We start from the raw sequence: 15715 nt of genomic DNA on the forward strand, positions 1-15715 counted from the left end.
TATAAAGCAGAAACTAACATAGCACTGTAAAACAATTATACTCCAATAAAGATGTTAAAAAATACATATATATGTATAGAAAAGTCTGAACGAATACATAAAAAATAATAATAATAATAATAAAGCTCCTAATGCTTCTTGCAATTGAGGTGAGGCAGTGGAAACAAAATTTTCCAGAATCGTTTTTGTACCTGCAGCCCTTCCACCTGCCCCCGTCCCAGCAATGCTTCCCTTCTTAAGAACTAAGATGCTGGTGTTTCCAGGTATTCCATTTATATTATGTATCTCAGCTCCATTTTTTCCCTGTCATATTGCAGATTTTATAAACAATACCATTTACTATTAATCCAATTGATGAGTTAATCTTTTCTACTTAAAAGCACTAATAGAACATAAAACTTCCTAAATGAAAGTTCTAGCCTACTGTATCAACAATTACCCAACCATGTCTATATAATAATCAATGTTTTAAATAAATTAGAAAAATTTACATGAATTATTTAGATGTTTTAAAATATCCAGATGATCGACACTGCATTACCAATTATTTAGTTGGATAACTAATTTTTTTAAAATTTATACTGGATTACTAGATATGTTTCAATCTATTTTAGATACATGGTTTCAACCAAAATAGTGAAAAAGTAAAAACTGACTGTTATTAAGGATAGTTATTATTAAACTTACAATGATAAATATCAGATAGAAATTGATATCCTTAAAATGAAGATCGGGATATTGTTACTGTCATCTCCAAGAGTTTTCAAAAAATTTGCCATGTTATATTAAAACAAAATATCTCCTCAAGTAGCTTATAGAAAATCTGTCAGTAGTCTAGAGGCGAGGAGAAAACTGAGGTATAGGCAAAGGTAGGTGGGGTTTTTCCAAACCACTACCAGAATTAACAGAGATTAAGTGTTGGTGTCTCAAAGATATTGTTTGTCTGAAAGGCTCACAATCAGAAAGGATCTAACAGATTCTGGGTGAAGAGGAGTGCCCCAATTCAAAATCTCACTGAAATTTTCCATGACTCCCATTTTTACACAAGGATGTGGCTGATGTTACAGCAGCATATTAATAGCAATGGGTTAATAACTCTCTTCAGCTGTTGTTAACTTGCTGGACCCAGAAGCAGCTAGGGTAACTACGATATTTCAGCTAACCTGCTTTAGACAGAAGAGCTAAAACATGACAAGACATACAGAGGGGAGCGGGGCTCACGCACAGAGGTGGAAGCCCCTTGCCCATTCCTCTGCTGTGTGGAAACTGGGAGGACCCACGGGCTGAGAGCCAGAGCAACGGTGCCCTTGAGCCGCTGCTGCCATCTATTACACTTGTCACCTGGGCACTGAACCTCTCTGGAAACGTTCTCATTTTCAAAATCTGAGTTTTGTCCTGAATGGTATCTTGGATCTCTTCCATTTCTGTAATTCTACTTTTCCGAAGAAGCACACTGATGAGGTGAGGTGAGTGTAGACTCCCGTTGGCTTTAGAACACCCGTGACTGGACAGAAGAGCAGGTATGCATATGAGTTCTACCAGCATTAACAAAACATGGGGATTTTGTAGAAACTCAACTTTACCACCAATTCTCATTTTAAAGCAGGAGGGGAGAAATCTCATTTTTCGTGTAAAGGGTTAATTTCAGGGCCTTACCTACAGAAACTTCTCACTGGGCAGGGGCTATCACTCTTGGTCCTGGGCTTGGTTATACACTTTACACCCACCGAAAGTGATTAGGATCAGAATGTCAGCAATTTGAATGCCTCATGTCACTTTCAGTCATTTTTCATCATTCCCTCCCCTGCTCCTTCGGGTCCTGTGACACAACAACACGTCTTCAACCTCAGAGCTTCTACTCATGATGTATGATTTTTCCTGGGAAGTCTTTCCTCTCTTTCTTCACTTAGTAAAGTCTATTTATCTTCCAGGTTTCAACTAAGCTGTGCCCTCCACCTCCATCAAAATTAACTGCTTCTTCCTTATTCTCACGAAATTCATTTCATCTTCTATCATAGCATTTATAAGTGTCTGTTTTGTATCATACTTTGCTATGAAGGTATTTCTTTCCATTACACTGTAAGTATCTTAAGGGCAGGCCGTCTGTCCAAATCATCTTAAATTTCCAACAGAGGCTACTACTACACACGGCTAAGAACTAAAAAGTCTGCATACTCCAAGAAGTAGAATTGGTCTTTACAGTTCACTTTCAATTTAATTAAAAGTTACTTTCCACTTTCAGTTATAAGGTGAATAAGTTCCGGGGATCTGATGTACAGCTTGGTGATTATAGTTAAAAATACTGTATTATATAATTGAAAGTTGCTGAGAAAGTAGATCTGATCTGTTCTCACCACAAAAAAATGGTAATTATGTGACGTGATGGAGGTGTTAACTAACGCTATGGTGGTAATGATTTTGCAAAATTTAAATATATCAACACATTGTACACCTTAAATTTACAAATGTTATATGCCAATTATATCTCAATAAAGCTGGGAAAAAAATAAAGTGTTAATGGCACCAAAAAAATTAATGTCCTCTTTGTATATAAATGTACCATACGCTTGTAGTGTATAGTATAAAATATAGTGTAAAGAATATACCCAAATGTCCTTACTGTCAGCATCAGAATAAACAGCATTTATGACGCATTTCATCTCCAGTGGGAAGAGATACTCCCCAAATCAGCAAGTTATAGGCAAAAGCAGCCATTTTCAATCTAGATAATGCCTGGGTTGGAACAACTGGAATACTTCCAAATGTGCTAAAGGAACACTGGCAAGGCCTTCAGGGAAATAAATACCAAGAAACATATGGTCTTTACCAAGAGCTCATCCTGTAATGTTACTGAAAATAAAAGTAAAACTTGAATCCTTCATTACTCCAGTATCAATCCCTTTTCAGGACCCAGTAGGGGTGCATAACATTGGTTACCAAAAGAGTAAGAAAACCTCTCTGAGCCTCAAAATTATCTTTATAATAGTTTGAAAGAAACTGTTTCAATATTATGCCCAGCTTCATGGTATCTGACAGCAGTCTAGCTATTAACTGACAAGAGTCTCATGAATCCTAGCTAAAACATGGTGAAAATGTAAAGAAGATGACCATCTTATTCTTGTTTTATTCTGTACTACGTGTAGATACATGTGCTTTATTCTAAACCTTTAGCCCACTGAATACTTCAGAAAAGTTTCTTCAAGTAGCAAACCTGACTAACTCAAATTTTAACTCCTTGCTTCCTCTTCTTTTTTTAAAATTGTGGTAAAAGCACATAACGTAAAATTTACCGTCTTAAGCATTTTTAAGTGTAGAGGTTCAGTATAAGTATACCCACATTGTTGTGAAACAGATCTCCAAAACTTTCATCTTGCAAAACTGAAACTCTATAGCCATTAAACAACTCCCCTCTTCCTGTCCCCCAGCCCCTAGCAACCAACATTCTACTTTGTTTCTATGAATTTGACTATTTTAAATACCTCATATAAGTGTAATCATACAAGTATTTATCTTTTTGTGGGCTTATTTCACATGGGCATAATGTCCTTTAAGTTCACTAATTTTGTCACAAATGACAGAACATCCTTCCTTTTAAAGGTTGAATATTCCCTTGTGTGTATATGCCACATTTTATTTATCCATTCATCCATGGAAGGACACTTGGGTTGCTTCCACCTCTTGGCTATTGTGCCTTGCCTCTTTCTACACAGAAGTGTTAAACAGCAACTAAGGGTTTAAACAGCGGGACAAGGAAGAATGGAATAAAAACAATGCACAAATTCTCAAGTCAGCCTTAACCCAACCAAAATGAGCCAAAATGTTTGGAAATGACAAACATTTAGTGAGGCTGTTTACTTCTTTAAAAAGTTAAAAAATAAAATGTTGGACTTGCTGAATTTATCTGATCTACCTACAACTAAGCCAAAGTGGGTCTTAAGAGAAGCCAAAATAAGACAACTTAGTTCGTACAACACATAAAACCTTACGAGGTACTATGTATTTCTGTATCCTTCAGCCAAAGCATTTTGTTGATTTTCAGAAAAGGTAAATACTTTATCAGTAGCAAAAATGAAAACTGATTCACGACCGTGAACTAACTTACTCCTCTTATCTGTTTCTTTTGGGCGGTCCAGAGGAACACAGGAGAACGCTATTGTCCAAGAAGAGCTACAATACCTTTTCTAAGCACTAAACTGTCAGCTATCCATCCATCCGTAAATCCAACCATTCATCCATCCATCCACCAAAGTATCGGAAGCTAGGCAAGTCACTGACACTTCTGAGATGGGGAGATGGGACTCCTGCCCTAGAGAGGTTTACAAGTGGGATCCCGGGAGGAGTCAGGAAGAAGCAAATGTCAACAGGCTTAAACAGCTATCCAAGACACTCACATAATCTGAATACAGGCAGTTCCCAAGTAGTAAACAATTGCGCTCTAAAAATTCGCGGTGTAAATCAGCCACCTAGAATACAGAACATATTCTCTCATAAGGAAAGGAGAAGCGTGGCCCGGAGAACAGGGCGCCGCGAGCGAGCGGCACGGAGCGCGGGGACCGCGGTCTGCATCCTGCGCGCCGACGCGCCCGGCCCGGCGGCCTTGGGGGCTGCGCACCGGCCCGGCTCTGCTGTCGCTGCGGAAAGTCACAGACCAGCACGAACGCGTAACGACAGAAAGCGGGGCTGGAACCGTGCGCACCAGCAATTTCGCACAGGAAGCTTTGGGAGATGTTGTTTACTGTCTGCCTGAAGTTGGGGCAGAATTGAACGAACAAGAGGAATCTGGTGCTTTGGGAAGTGTGAAAGCGTCTAGTGAACTCTATTCTCCTCTAACAGAAGGAACTGAAATTGATGAAGCTCTAGCAGGGAATCCAGGACTTGTCAACAAATCTCGTTATGAAGAGGGTTGGCTGATCAAGAGGACACGGAGGAACCCTTCAGAACTAGATGAACGAATGAGTGAAGAAGCATATGAGAAATACATAACATCTACTGAGGAGTGAAAATGGAACCCCTAAATAAACTAGTTTGAAATAACTTAATCTAGCATAGTTGTCTTAAGTTAGGGGTGGACAGATTTTTAAAAAGCAACTTTTGGCAAAAGAAACTACTTGCAACCATGTTCCCTGAAGAAAATACCCCTTAACTTCCTAATGGCTTCAGATAAACGCTATGCATCTTTTTCACAGCACCCTATGATTTTTAGGCTAGTCTCCAGTTATAATATTAAGAATTCCTGAAATTATCTGAGGTAAAACTAGTTATAAAAATTATGTAATTCAAGGATAACACTGCCTTATATAATATTGTAATTTGCTTACAGCCATCCCTGGTTTGGGTCAAAATACTCAACAATCTTCCCGCTGGAAATAAGTGGCAGTGGAGAAAAAAGTGTGTTAGCTGTATAGTGTCCGATGAAGACCATTACTACCTTAATTTTGCAATATACTGTGTTTGCCGGTGTTCTTTTTATACAGTGAAGCAACAGCCTTGCAGGAAAATAAACAGTTTAATAATAAAATATCCAACCTCTTAATTTAAAAAAAAAAAAAAAGTAAGCATGGTATTTAGGTTCTGACGTCACCCTCCAAAATCAATTTAACACATAAATTAGATTTACATTACTCACAACATAAATAAAAAGCAACAATAGCACTGTGTGTCAAAATATATTTTTGTGAATTTTTTCAGGAATCTGAAAAAAGCAACAGAAAGAATAGTAAGTAGTAGAAGTAGTAGAAAAAGAACATTTATTGAACACTTATGATGTGTTGGACACTATGCAAAGCACTTTGAATTCACAATCTGATTTAATCCTCACAACAATCCTAGGAGGAAGGTGCTGCTATAATGTCTGTTAGACATAAAGGAATATTAGTCAAAGTGGGAAAAAAAAAAAAAAGACACAGGACACCACATACTGTATGATTCTATTTCTACACAATATCAAAAAAAGGAAGATTTATAAAGAAAGTAGATTAATGGCTGCCTGGAGGTTGGGTTAACTGTAAAGTAGACATGAGGGGTCTTATGGGAGGTGTAAAAACACGTTCCAAAACTGATTAGGTGATGGTTACACCACTCAGAAAAGTTACCGAGCATCACTAAATTGTACACTTGAAATGGGGGAATTTTATGATATGCAAAAATATATCTCAAAGAAGCTATTATGAAAAAAAAAAAAGATGGAGAAACATAGGCTTAAAGTTTAAGGAATTTACCCAAGGTCACTACGTAAGTTTCCTACTGCTGTAACAAATTACCACAAACTTAGTGGCTTAAAACAACACAAATTTATTATCTTACAGTTCTGGAGGCCAGAAGTCCAAAATGGGTCTCACTGGGCTAAAATCAAGGGGTCAGCAAGGCTGCGTTCCCTCCGGGACAGAATCAGCTTCCTCACCTTTCTGGCTTCTAGAGGCCACTTGTATCCCTCAGCTGGGGGCCTCTTCTTGCATTACTCTGACCTCTCCTTCTGTCATGATAGCTCCTTCTCTGACCCTCCTGCCTCCCTCTTCTAGGGGCCTTTGTGATTGCACTGGGCCAACCCAGGCAACCCAGCAAATCTTCCCATCATAAGGTCTTCTCCTTAACCACATCTGCAAAGTCCCTTTCCCCATAAAAAGTAACATATTCACTGGTTCCAGGATTAGCATACGGACAACCGTGAGGTCAAGTTCTTCTCTCCACTGCAGTCACTGCTCTAGGCAGGTTTAAAACCAAATCCAAACCCAGGCATCTGAGTCCCTTCTTGCTTGAGCACCATATTCCTACGCCCCACTGTACACAGTAGAAGCTGCCAGGCCCACAGCAAGAAGGCCCCAGGACAGCTCTGGAAATGTCTTCCCCAAATACCCTAGACACTGAGAAAGAAAGGATGCTGGGGTCTTAAAAACACATCTCACATTCCAGAGTTCTCGGGGAAGTCATCTCAAATTCAAAGTGGTTGGCAATCCATATGCATGGAAATACCTACACAAGACAAGAGCAATCTCCCACCTCTCCGCAGGACATAGGTGAAAATGCTGCAGGAAATCCTTTAGGAAAATAAACTATCAATTATTGTCTTTCTGCCTCTCTTGCTTTTTTTTTTTTTTAATAACACAATTTTCAACATCCCAAGGCCTATTTGATTTTTGAGTGAGAGAGGAAATTTTAAAATTTTTATCCTAGTTCTGAGTGGAAGTGTACCTGAAGATATAAAAAAACTGATGATTCAGTTCAACTATAAAACAATAGAGAGAGAAAAACAGAGGGATAAAAGCCAGCCTGCCCAAATGATCAGAAAAAAATCCTTTGGGTCTACTCCCTGAATATCACCTGCTTCAAAGGAAGGCAATATACACAAAAGAGCAAAACAAGAAACGATTTCTTTTCTACAACAACAAAGGTATTAAGGTGACTAACTTGAGTGCTCTCATGGAGAGAGAAGAATGAAGGAAGTAGCAGGTAGGAAGAGACATACAGAGGTAACCCCAATGCATTTAATTCTATTTTCTTTAACAATAACTTCCTTATCATGATTATTAGAACATTTTAAAAGTAGAATACTCATCTTGATACATCTTGATGTATTATCACATTCTTTAATCAGTTGCCTGGCCAGACCTATCTCTAATCCTCTACTGCTGATTTTCTGAATTTTTTTTTTCAACATGGCTTTCCCAATTCCCTTTTTAACCTACAACCCAAATGTAGGGTTTCTTTCTAAGTGTAGGCATTGTCTCTGGTAAAACTGCTTCCTGAAAAAATTTACAGGATTTTTGTGGAACACATATGTAACAATTTATATTGTAAACCAGAAGTGTGCAAGCTGTAACACAAGGAACAGTTACTAACTGAAAAACACAAATGCTAGTGAGAAGAAACTTTATGAAGAAACTTGAACAAAACTGTACTTCTTATGAAAACTGATGAACTGCCTCGTTAAGTAGCACAAAAAGTACATCTGTACTAATTATTAAAACTTCTTTAAGGAGGACCCCCTCTTACAGTTGTATTCCAAAGTTCACTTTAAGTCAGTTTTAGAATTCAGAATACACTTTCTGATAAACACAGTTATCAATTCGTGATTTAACTCCAAATTAGCCTAGAGCAACTGATATAACCCAAAGAAGTTTTAAAATACTATATACTTGAAATAGAAAAACCAAAAAACAGAAAATAATATAATTGGAATGAACACTTTGAAACAAAACACCCGTTTTAAAAATAAACGAGCAGTAAATTATGTTTTACCTAAAACTCACTCATTCATTTAACATGTAATATCAATACCTACGTATGCCAAGAATGGGGAAACATCAAAACAAATTATTGGGCTTCCCTGGTGGTGCAGTGGTTAGGTATCTGCCTGCCAGTGCAGGGGACATGGGTTCAAGCCCTGGTCCGGGAAGATCCCACAGGCGGAGAAGCAACTAAGCCCACGAGCCACAACTACTGAGCCTGCGCTCTACAGCCCGTGAGCCACAACTACTGAAGCCCGTGCACCTAGAGCCTGTGCTGCACAAGAGAAACCACCGCAATGAGAAGCCCGCGCACCGCAACGAAGAGTAGCCCCCGCTCACCGCAACTAGAGAAAGCCCACGTGCAGCAACGAAGACCCAACGCAGCCGCAAAAAAAAAAAAATTCAGCATTTGCACAGTTTTCCAGAGGGGAAAGAAAGGAGGTGGGGAAAACACTGGGAATCAGAGTTTCCGAGACTGGGAGTTTAAATGCAAACTGCATAAGGAATGGGCTGCTGGGGGAGGCTCCAGAGTGGTGGGAACAAGGGGTTACTGGGCTGTATCACCAAGGAGTCGTTGCTATTTGAGTGTGTGTACATACATATATATGTCTATATATGTGTCAATCATGAAAGAGTCATGTAAAAACTATGTAGATTTTAACTTTATGACATAAGTAGAAGTCACTGGAATATTTATGGGATGTGCACCATTCACACATAGCAACCAGACTTTCTGGACCTTTCTGGCCACTGAAGTGTGAGTGGATAATATTCGAACATTGAAAACCACCTAAATATTCATCAAAAGAGAATACGGCAAATTATAAAGCATAAAGGAATACTACAATAACTGTTACAACTGGTGTATAGATTAATGTTTGCTGACATAGAAAGATGTTCATGGCATGTTATCTACATGATAAAGTTAGTAACAGAATAGCAAGCATGAATAGTTCTTTTACGTAAAATGCCTTTAAATTTCTGTGTAGAGATTTCTAAAAGGATGTTCAGAAAAATGTGAAGAGCAATGGGTCACTGGGTAATTTTTGCTTTTTCTTTTTGCCCTTTTGGGTAGTATTTTAGTTACCTAACAAGGAGAGAGTATCATTTTAATGGAATAACGTTACTTAAAAACATTTTAGAGTGATGAGAGTATATGCTTCTGTGAAGCTTAGCAATCTGATAACAGTATCATTTCCTCACCCAAACCAAACAAACAACATCTAACAAGCTGGTCTTATTCTATAGCAACAGGTTGGCCACCCAGAGAGAGAATACTAATACTCTTAACAGTTTCATTTGAAACCTTTTTCTTAGAGATGAGAGAATAATTTCACCTCAGTGTTAACACCTAGAAAAACAATTTTCATTAGTAAAAAGCCATTACTAAACATCAAACTATATACTTTACATAAATAATTTCTATGAAAAAGTAAACAACATACTATGTGAAAGATAAGAAAGCCTCTCCTACCTGTGAGTAACAAGCGGCATTCCTTCAGGTGACTCTTTTGGAATGTATTTAACCAGTATACTCTTAGGTCAACTAAATTAAAATCAGTTCCCTGAAAATTAATTATATACCAAAGTTTCATTACACAGTACGTTTAACCTTAAAAAATATATGTCTTTACTGAATAAGTAATGTTGATGGGTGAGTATATCCTTTCTACCTCCATAGGGTGATAGCAAATTTCCCTAGAATAATAAGACGATGACCAGGGTTTTTTTTCAAAAGTTTTCTTTTAAAAAACATAATTATATTTCATAGCTCCTTGTTTATCTGTTTGAGGGACCAAACAGTCTTGTTAGTTGGTGCTAAAATGTATAGATAAGATGGTAGGATACTTATCATTTGAAACAGATCGTACCGACATGAAGGCTATGTCAAGCATGCAGACACCCACATTTACTTAATAGTGACAAGCAGTAGACAAGTCATCTGATGGCAAGCCAATTAATAAATGAGTGCTGAGTGTAAACTGTTTGGTGTACAGTACAATCCTCCGGCAGGTCCCATTGAACAGCAGCACCAATGAAGAACAGAAGCTGTAAACAACTTCCCGTTCGCCAGAAAACTCAATAGGTTTGACTTCCATTCAACACAAACAAAAACTTCCGGAACACTCAACAAGAAATGAAAGTAGCTGCAATCTGCCTACCTAGGTTAGGCAACAGGATGTAGTGAGGGACCGGACTTGCATATCTTTCAGCTGACTGAGAACAACCAGAACAGTTAATTGAATGAATATGTAAACAGCTCAGTTTGATCCAACAAATATTTACTAAGCACTTACTGTTTTCTTTGTCAGTGGGAAGTGCTTCAGACAATGCCAAGATAAAAGGCAAGATAGTCCCTGCCCTAAAGGAGCTTATATAATGGGGTGAAGGGGAAGAAAATTATGTATCATAATTAATAGACTATTTCCATAGGAAAGGTACAAACCGGCATAATTAACGGAGTATTTCCATGAGATATGTACAGACTGGTACAAGCTGGCACGAGGTACGAACAAGAGTTAAGCATTATGTATTTTGGGGAGTGATTTGTCTGTTTAGGAGCTAAAAAGTATTATCATTAGGAAAGGTCTTCTAGGGGAAGTGGCATTTGATGTAGGACATTTGATATAGGACTTAAGTCTGGATAACATCGTTAATACAAGTACATTCTTCCAGAACCTCTTTTACAGAGAGCACCGGCTAGTAAGCATAGTGAGTCACAAAACTAACATGCACTCTGCTTTCAAGTGGTTTCCAAACTGGACTGCTATTTATTAAATTCAAATTAAATAGATTATTAGTACAGTTTAGATTAATTCTGGGTAATTGCTTTTCCTCAAATAATTAAACATTAAACTCGTGTCGGTTCCATCCCTCCCCTCCTTTACCTAGATTATTAGAAACAGAATTCATCCTTCATATTCATTCACTCAACAAATACACACTGGGGGGTCTATTATGTGTCGGGCACTGTGTGCTAGGCATTGGCACCAAACAAGACACAAGTAAAGTTTTCACCTGTCCCCTCTCACATCTGGCCTCTTTCCTGCAACAGTCAAAGAATTACAGCATTAGGGGGACCATCAGTGATCCTTCTGCCTAGAGGTTGGGCTATATCTTCATCTGCCCAACAAAAAAGCTATTTATTTTTCCATCTAATTTATTATCTGCTTTATTACTAATTACAGGATGTAGGTTCAACTAAAGTTGAATCCCTGACATTCAGTTACAATATTCGTTATTTTTAGTCCATCCTGACTTCTGGTATTCTATGTTAAAAGGAATCACATTAGTGTTTCTTCCAATGAAGTACAAAGAGAAAAAATGCTTATAAAGTTAATCAGGAATGTTATATTGAATTAAGCATCATGGGCCTATCTCTAACACATGCAAAACAAAACACTGCAGTTACTAAAGCAGAATCTAAACTTTTAACCTACTAGAAAATCATCATCCTTTCTCTTCAGTATTCTCCAACTCAGTACCTTGTTTTTCACTCTAGGGCCCTTGTTGTGTTTTGTAATTACAGTGTAGATGTCAAGAATTCAAACTCTGAGCCTTGTATCCAGGTTTAAATCTTGGCTCTCTATATTACTAGCTGCATGACATTGTATAAGTTACTTAACCTACATGTGTCTCTTTCCTCATTTGTAAATTTGGGATAACATTACCCAATTTATGGGGTTGTTGTTAGGATTAGATGAATATATGTAATTTGGTTAGAACAGTGCCTGACACCTAATAAACACTGTTACCTGTGACTACTATTGTAATTATTATTTATTTGCATAGTGTTTTTGTCTGTTTCCTTCCACAAAAACATAAGCTCACTGAGGGTAGGTAGCATGTCTCTCCGGTTCACCCACTATGTATCTGATGCACGGTACATGCCCATGACAGCGGATGTGCTCAATAAAAGTCAGTGTATGGGGCTTCCCTGGTGGCGCAGTGGTTGAGAATCTGCCTGCCGATGCAGGGGACACGGGTTCGAGTCCTGGTCTGGGAGGATCCCACATGCCGTGGAGCGACTAGGCCCGTGAGCCACAACTACTGAGCCTGCGCGTCTGGAGCCTGTGCTCCGCAACAAGAGAGGCCGCGATAGTGAGAGGCCCGCGCACCGCGATGAAGAGTGGCCCCCGCTTGCCGCAACTAGAGAAAGCCCTCGCACAGAAATGAAGACCCAACACAGCCATAAATAAATAAATAAAATTAAATTTAAAAAAAAAGAAAAAGAAAAAAAGAAAAATAGCTTGATATTTAAAAAAAAAAAAAAAAAAAGTCAGTGTATGAATAATCTCATTCCCTTCCAAAATCTACTCAAGTGATTTTTTTTTTAATGGGCACTTTCTCCAATACCACCAGTATTTCATATGTAACCATCTCCAGTTTAGACAGACTGTACCAAATTCCCTTATTAGAGCTTCTATTAGTAAGTTCTATGTTAACATTTTAACTATTCTAGAGGGTTAGCTACGAATACTGTCAAGTCTTCACATTTATCTTAATTTATAGCATGAGTCCTCTGTGAGATGATGTCCAGGTGGTATGCCTTATCTTTGCTCATTATAGAAATGAGAGACATTTCCATCTGACTTGTAACGTGGGAAAGAACAATGGAAAGAAAAATCGGTGGGACAAGCGTTGGGCCGACATAACTTTAGGAAGAGCAAACCAAACTCCAACCAACAGTCGGTTAGTCCCACTATGGGCAGAAGGTGGGTAAGGGGGGTGGAGGGAAGGAAGATTCTTCTGGAGACTGTAAATCAGTTGATACTCAGTTGTTACCAAGAGTTTTATGCTGCCACGTGGAGGGGACTGGCTGAGTGACAGAGTCCACGGCGGTGTAGGTGTTTGCTCTCCACAATTAAGTCCACTGCATACTTACTCTTCCTGTTTATTCCTTTCAGAGGAGGTACCATTATGCCTGTGCTATTGACTAAAGGTTTGTTGACTCAAGGTGGGAGGCTGTCTGGGTCCAATGGCCAAGAAGGGCTGATAGTGAGAATTATCTGCAGCATCTGATACAACACACATACAGGACACACCTTTCGAAAGTTTCAACTTCACACCACTTCTAAACAATTGGGAAGTGGGGGGCAGGCAACCAGTGTCCCCAACATAGGAAGTATAAAAATACTAGCGTCAGAAGCAATGTAAATTTGATTCTTTGAAAAAGCTTTCAAATTTTCTCTTGGCCCTGACCTAGAATCAAGCTGTGATGAAGTGAGGATACAGTAATTACTTATTCCACAATGAAACATTTTGTTTTGAGTTTATTCATTCACTTGGCAGTTGTTCTCAATCTTTTTTTTTCCTGCCCGACGTGCATGAGAGGATATACACTGTTCTTTTCTTAACAGCAGGTGAATCACTGACTTAATTTCCAAAGGTATTTTGGAGGTTTTAATCCTGTCCTCACCTTTTCCCATTTTTTTTCATATTTCTTACTTCATGTTCCTGCCCTTTTCACCTTATCCAGAATAATGGGTATTTAAATTCCAGGATATCAGAGCTAAATAATTGCCTTAATTTTTTTCAAAGAATCAAGTGGCATTTATTTCACCTCTGCATCTTCAAATTACTATACTTATTCAACAGAAATCTGTATAACACTGTTAGGGGCTTTGGGGTTACATAAAGAAGTACAACTGGGGCTTCCCTGGTGGCGCAGTGGTTGAGAGTCTGCCTGCCAGTGCAGGGGACACGGGTTCAAGCCCTGGTCTGGGAAGATCTCACATGCCACGGAGCAACTGGGCCCGTGAGCCACAACTACTGAGCCTGCACGTCTGGAGCCTGTGCTCCGCAATAAGAGAGGCCGCGATAGTGAGAGGCCCGCGCACCGCGATGAGGAGTGGCCCCCGCTTGCCGCAACTAGAGAAAGCCCTCGCGCAGAAACGAAGACCCAACACAGCCATAAAATAAATTAATTAATTAATTAAAAATAGCTTTACAAAAAAAAAGAAGTACAACCAGCCTCCTCCATCAAAGGAGCATACATTTTAACTAAGGAAATGTGAAATATTTGTGAGGAAATTAAATAACAATGTCATCAATATAAAAGATGTTCCGAGGAGGTCATGAAATTGAATGCTACAAGTTACTAGTGACACTGGTAGCATTTAAAGACACATCATTTCCACATTAGTTCACTAGATTTTATCCTTACGACAAGTCTCTGTAATAATTTTCATAATTTCTATGTTCAGTATAGGAAATCGTGGATTAGAAAAGTTGCGTGCCTTATCCAGATGGCATAGTGTTTAAGCGGCAAAGATGGGTCTCCACCTCAGGCTTAACTTCAGGCTCTAGACTGCTTTCTAACACAGGATGGAGAGCTTGTGGGTAGGAGTGGCCAGTGGTGGCCAGATGAGGCTTCCTGGAGGAGGCTGGGAAACAACGCGGCTCGCTGATAAGCCCACAGGACGGTTCGGGTAGAAGGTAGGGATGGGAGAATAAGGGTGATCCTGACTGGAAGAAAGGTGTGAACAATACGCGTGGGTGGGAACGTGGTGGGGCAGTGTACGTTGTGCTGAGGGCTCAAGACAGGAGCGGAGGGACATGGCAGCAGAAGCCAAGCCTGACTGGGGAAAGCCTTAGCCGCCAGAGATGAATTTTTCCCAGGCAGTATCAGGCTTTGAGCAAAGAAGCGACAAGAGAAAAACTGCATACTTAAGTGGATTAATCTTGGTGTTGGAGAAGACATAAGTCATTGGAATACAGCAGAAGGAGCACTGGATGCGGAATCAAAACCCCTGGGCCAGGGCTTCCCTGGTGGCGCAGTGGTTGAGAACCTGCCTGCCAGTGCAGGGGACACGGGTTCGAGCCCTGGTCTGGGAGGATCCCACATGCCGCGGAGCAACTAGGCCCGTGAGCCACAACTGCTGAGCCTGCGCGTCTGGAGCCTGTGCTCCGCAACAAGAGAGACCGCGATAGTGAGAGGCCCGCGCACCGCGATGAGGAGTGGCCCCCGCTTGCCACAACTAGAGGAAGCCCTCGCACAGAAACGAAGACCCAACATAGCCATAAAATAAATAAATAAATAAATTAAAAAAAAAAAAAAAAAAACACCAGGCACACAGAGCAATGGAATGGGGGGCAGGAGGCGGCAGGGCTAGTGGTGGAGATTTAGGCCTGGACCTTGTGCACCGTTCTGGTTCCCTCTCTCCCTCAGGTGTCTCCTCCACATGATTTCAAGCGCTCAGAACACTTGGGCACTCTGGGCACTCTGCCTCCACCACCCCCCGGCCATATCACCATCCCCCTCCCCAGGACCATCCCGATGGCCGGTCCACAGTCCTCCACACTTCTCCCCAAGTGCAGCCCACTGCCATCTTCTAAACATGTGCATCAGGCAACGTCACTCCCCGGCTTAAAACCTCCCAACTACTTTCTGCTTTCCATTGTGCTGAGAACTCCGTCTAAGCTCTTCACTCTAATTAAGGGAATTCTACACAGTCCAGCCCAGCCTCCCTTCACATCATCATCTCCTA

At 39.9% G+C, this 15715-nt stretch overlaps 2 protein-coding genes across 7 annotated transcripts in view; one reads left to right on the forward strand and one right to left on the reverse strand.

Moving 5' to 3' along the window:
• FAM13A (family with sequence similarity 13 member A) overlaps positions 1–15715 on the reverse strand; it is a 340103-nt gene that overhangs the window by 248533 nt on the left and 75855 nt on the right. The gene's annotated exons all lie outside the window — the stretch shown is intronic.
• Positions 3995–5000, forward strand: LOC102997704 (glycine cleavage system H protein, mitochondrial-like). The gene is made up of 2 exons (XM_028166979.2): positions 3995–4044; positions 4493–5000. Exons 1-2 carry the CDS (start codon positions 3995–3997, stop codon positions 4998–5000), a joined length of 558 nt encoding a protein of 185 aa, XP_028022780.2.

This window comes from Balaenoptera acutorostrata, chromosome 5 (genome assembly GCF_949987535.1).
Source record: "Balaenoptera acutorostrata chromosome 5, mBalAcu1.1, whole genome shotgun sequence".
NCBI lineage: Eukaryota > Metazoa > Chordata > Mammalia > Artiodactyla > Balaenopteridae > Balaenoptera > Balaenoptera acutorostrata.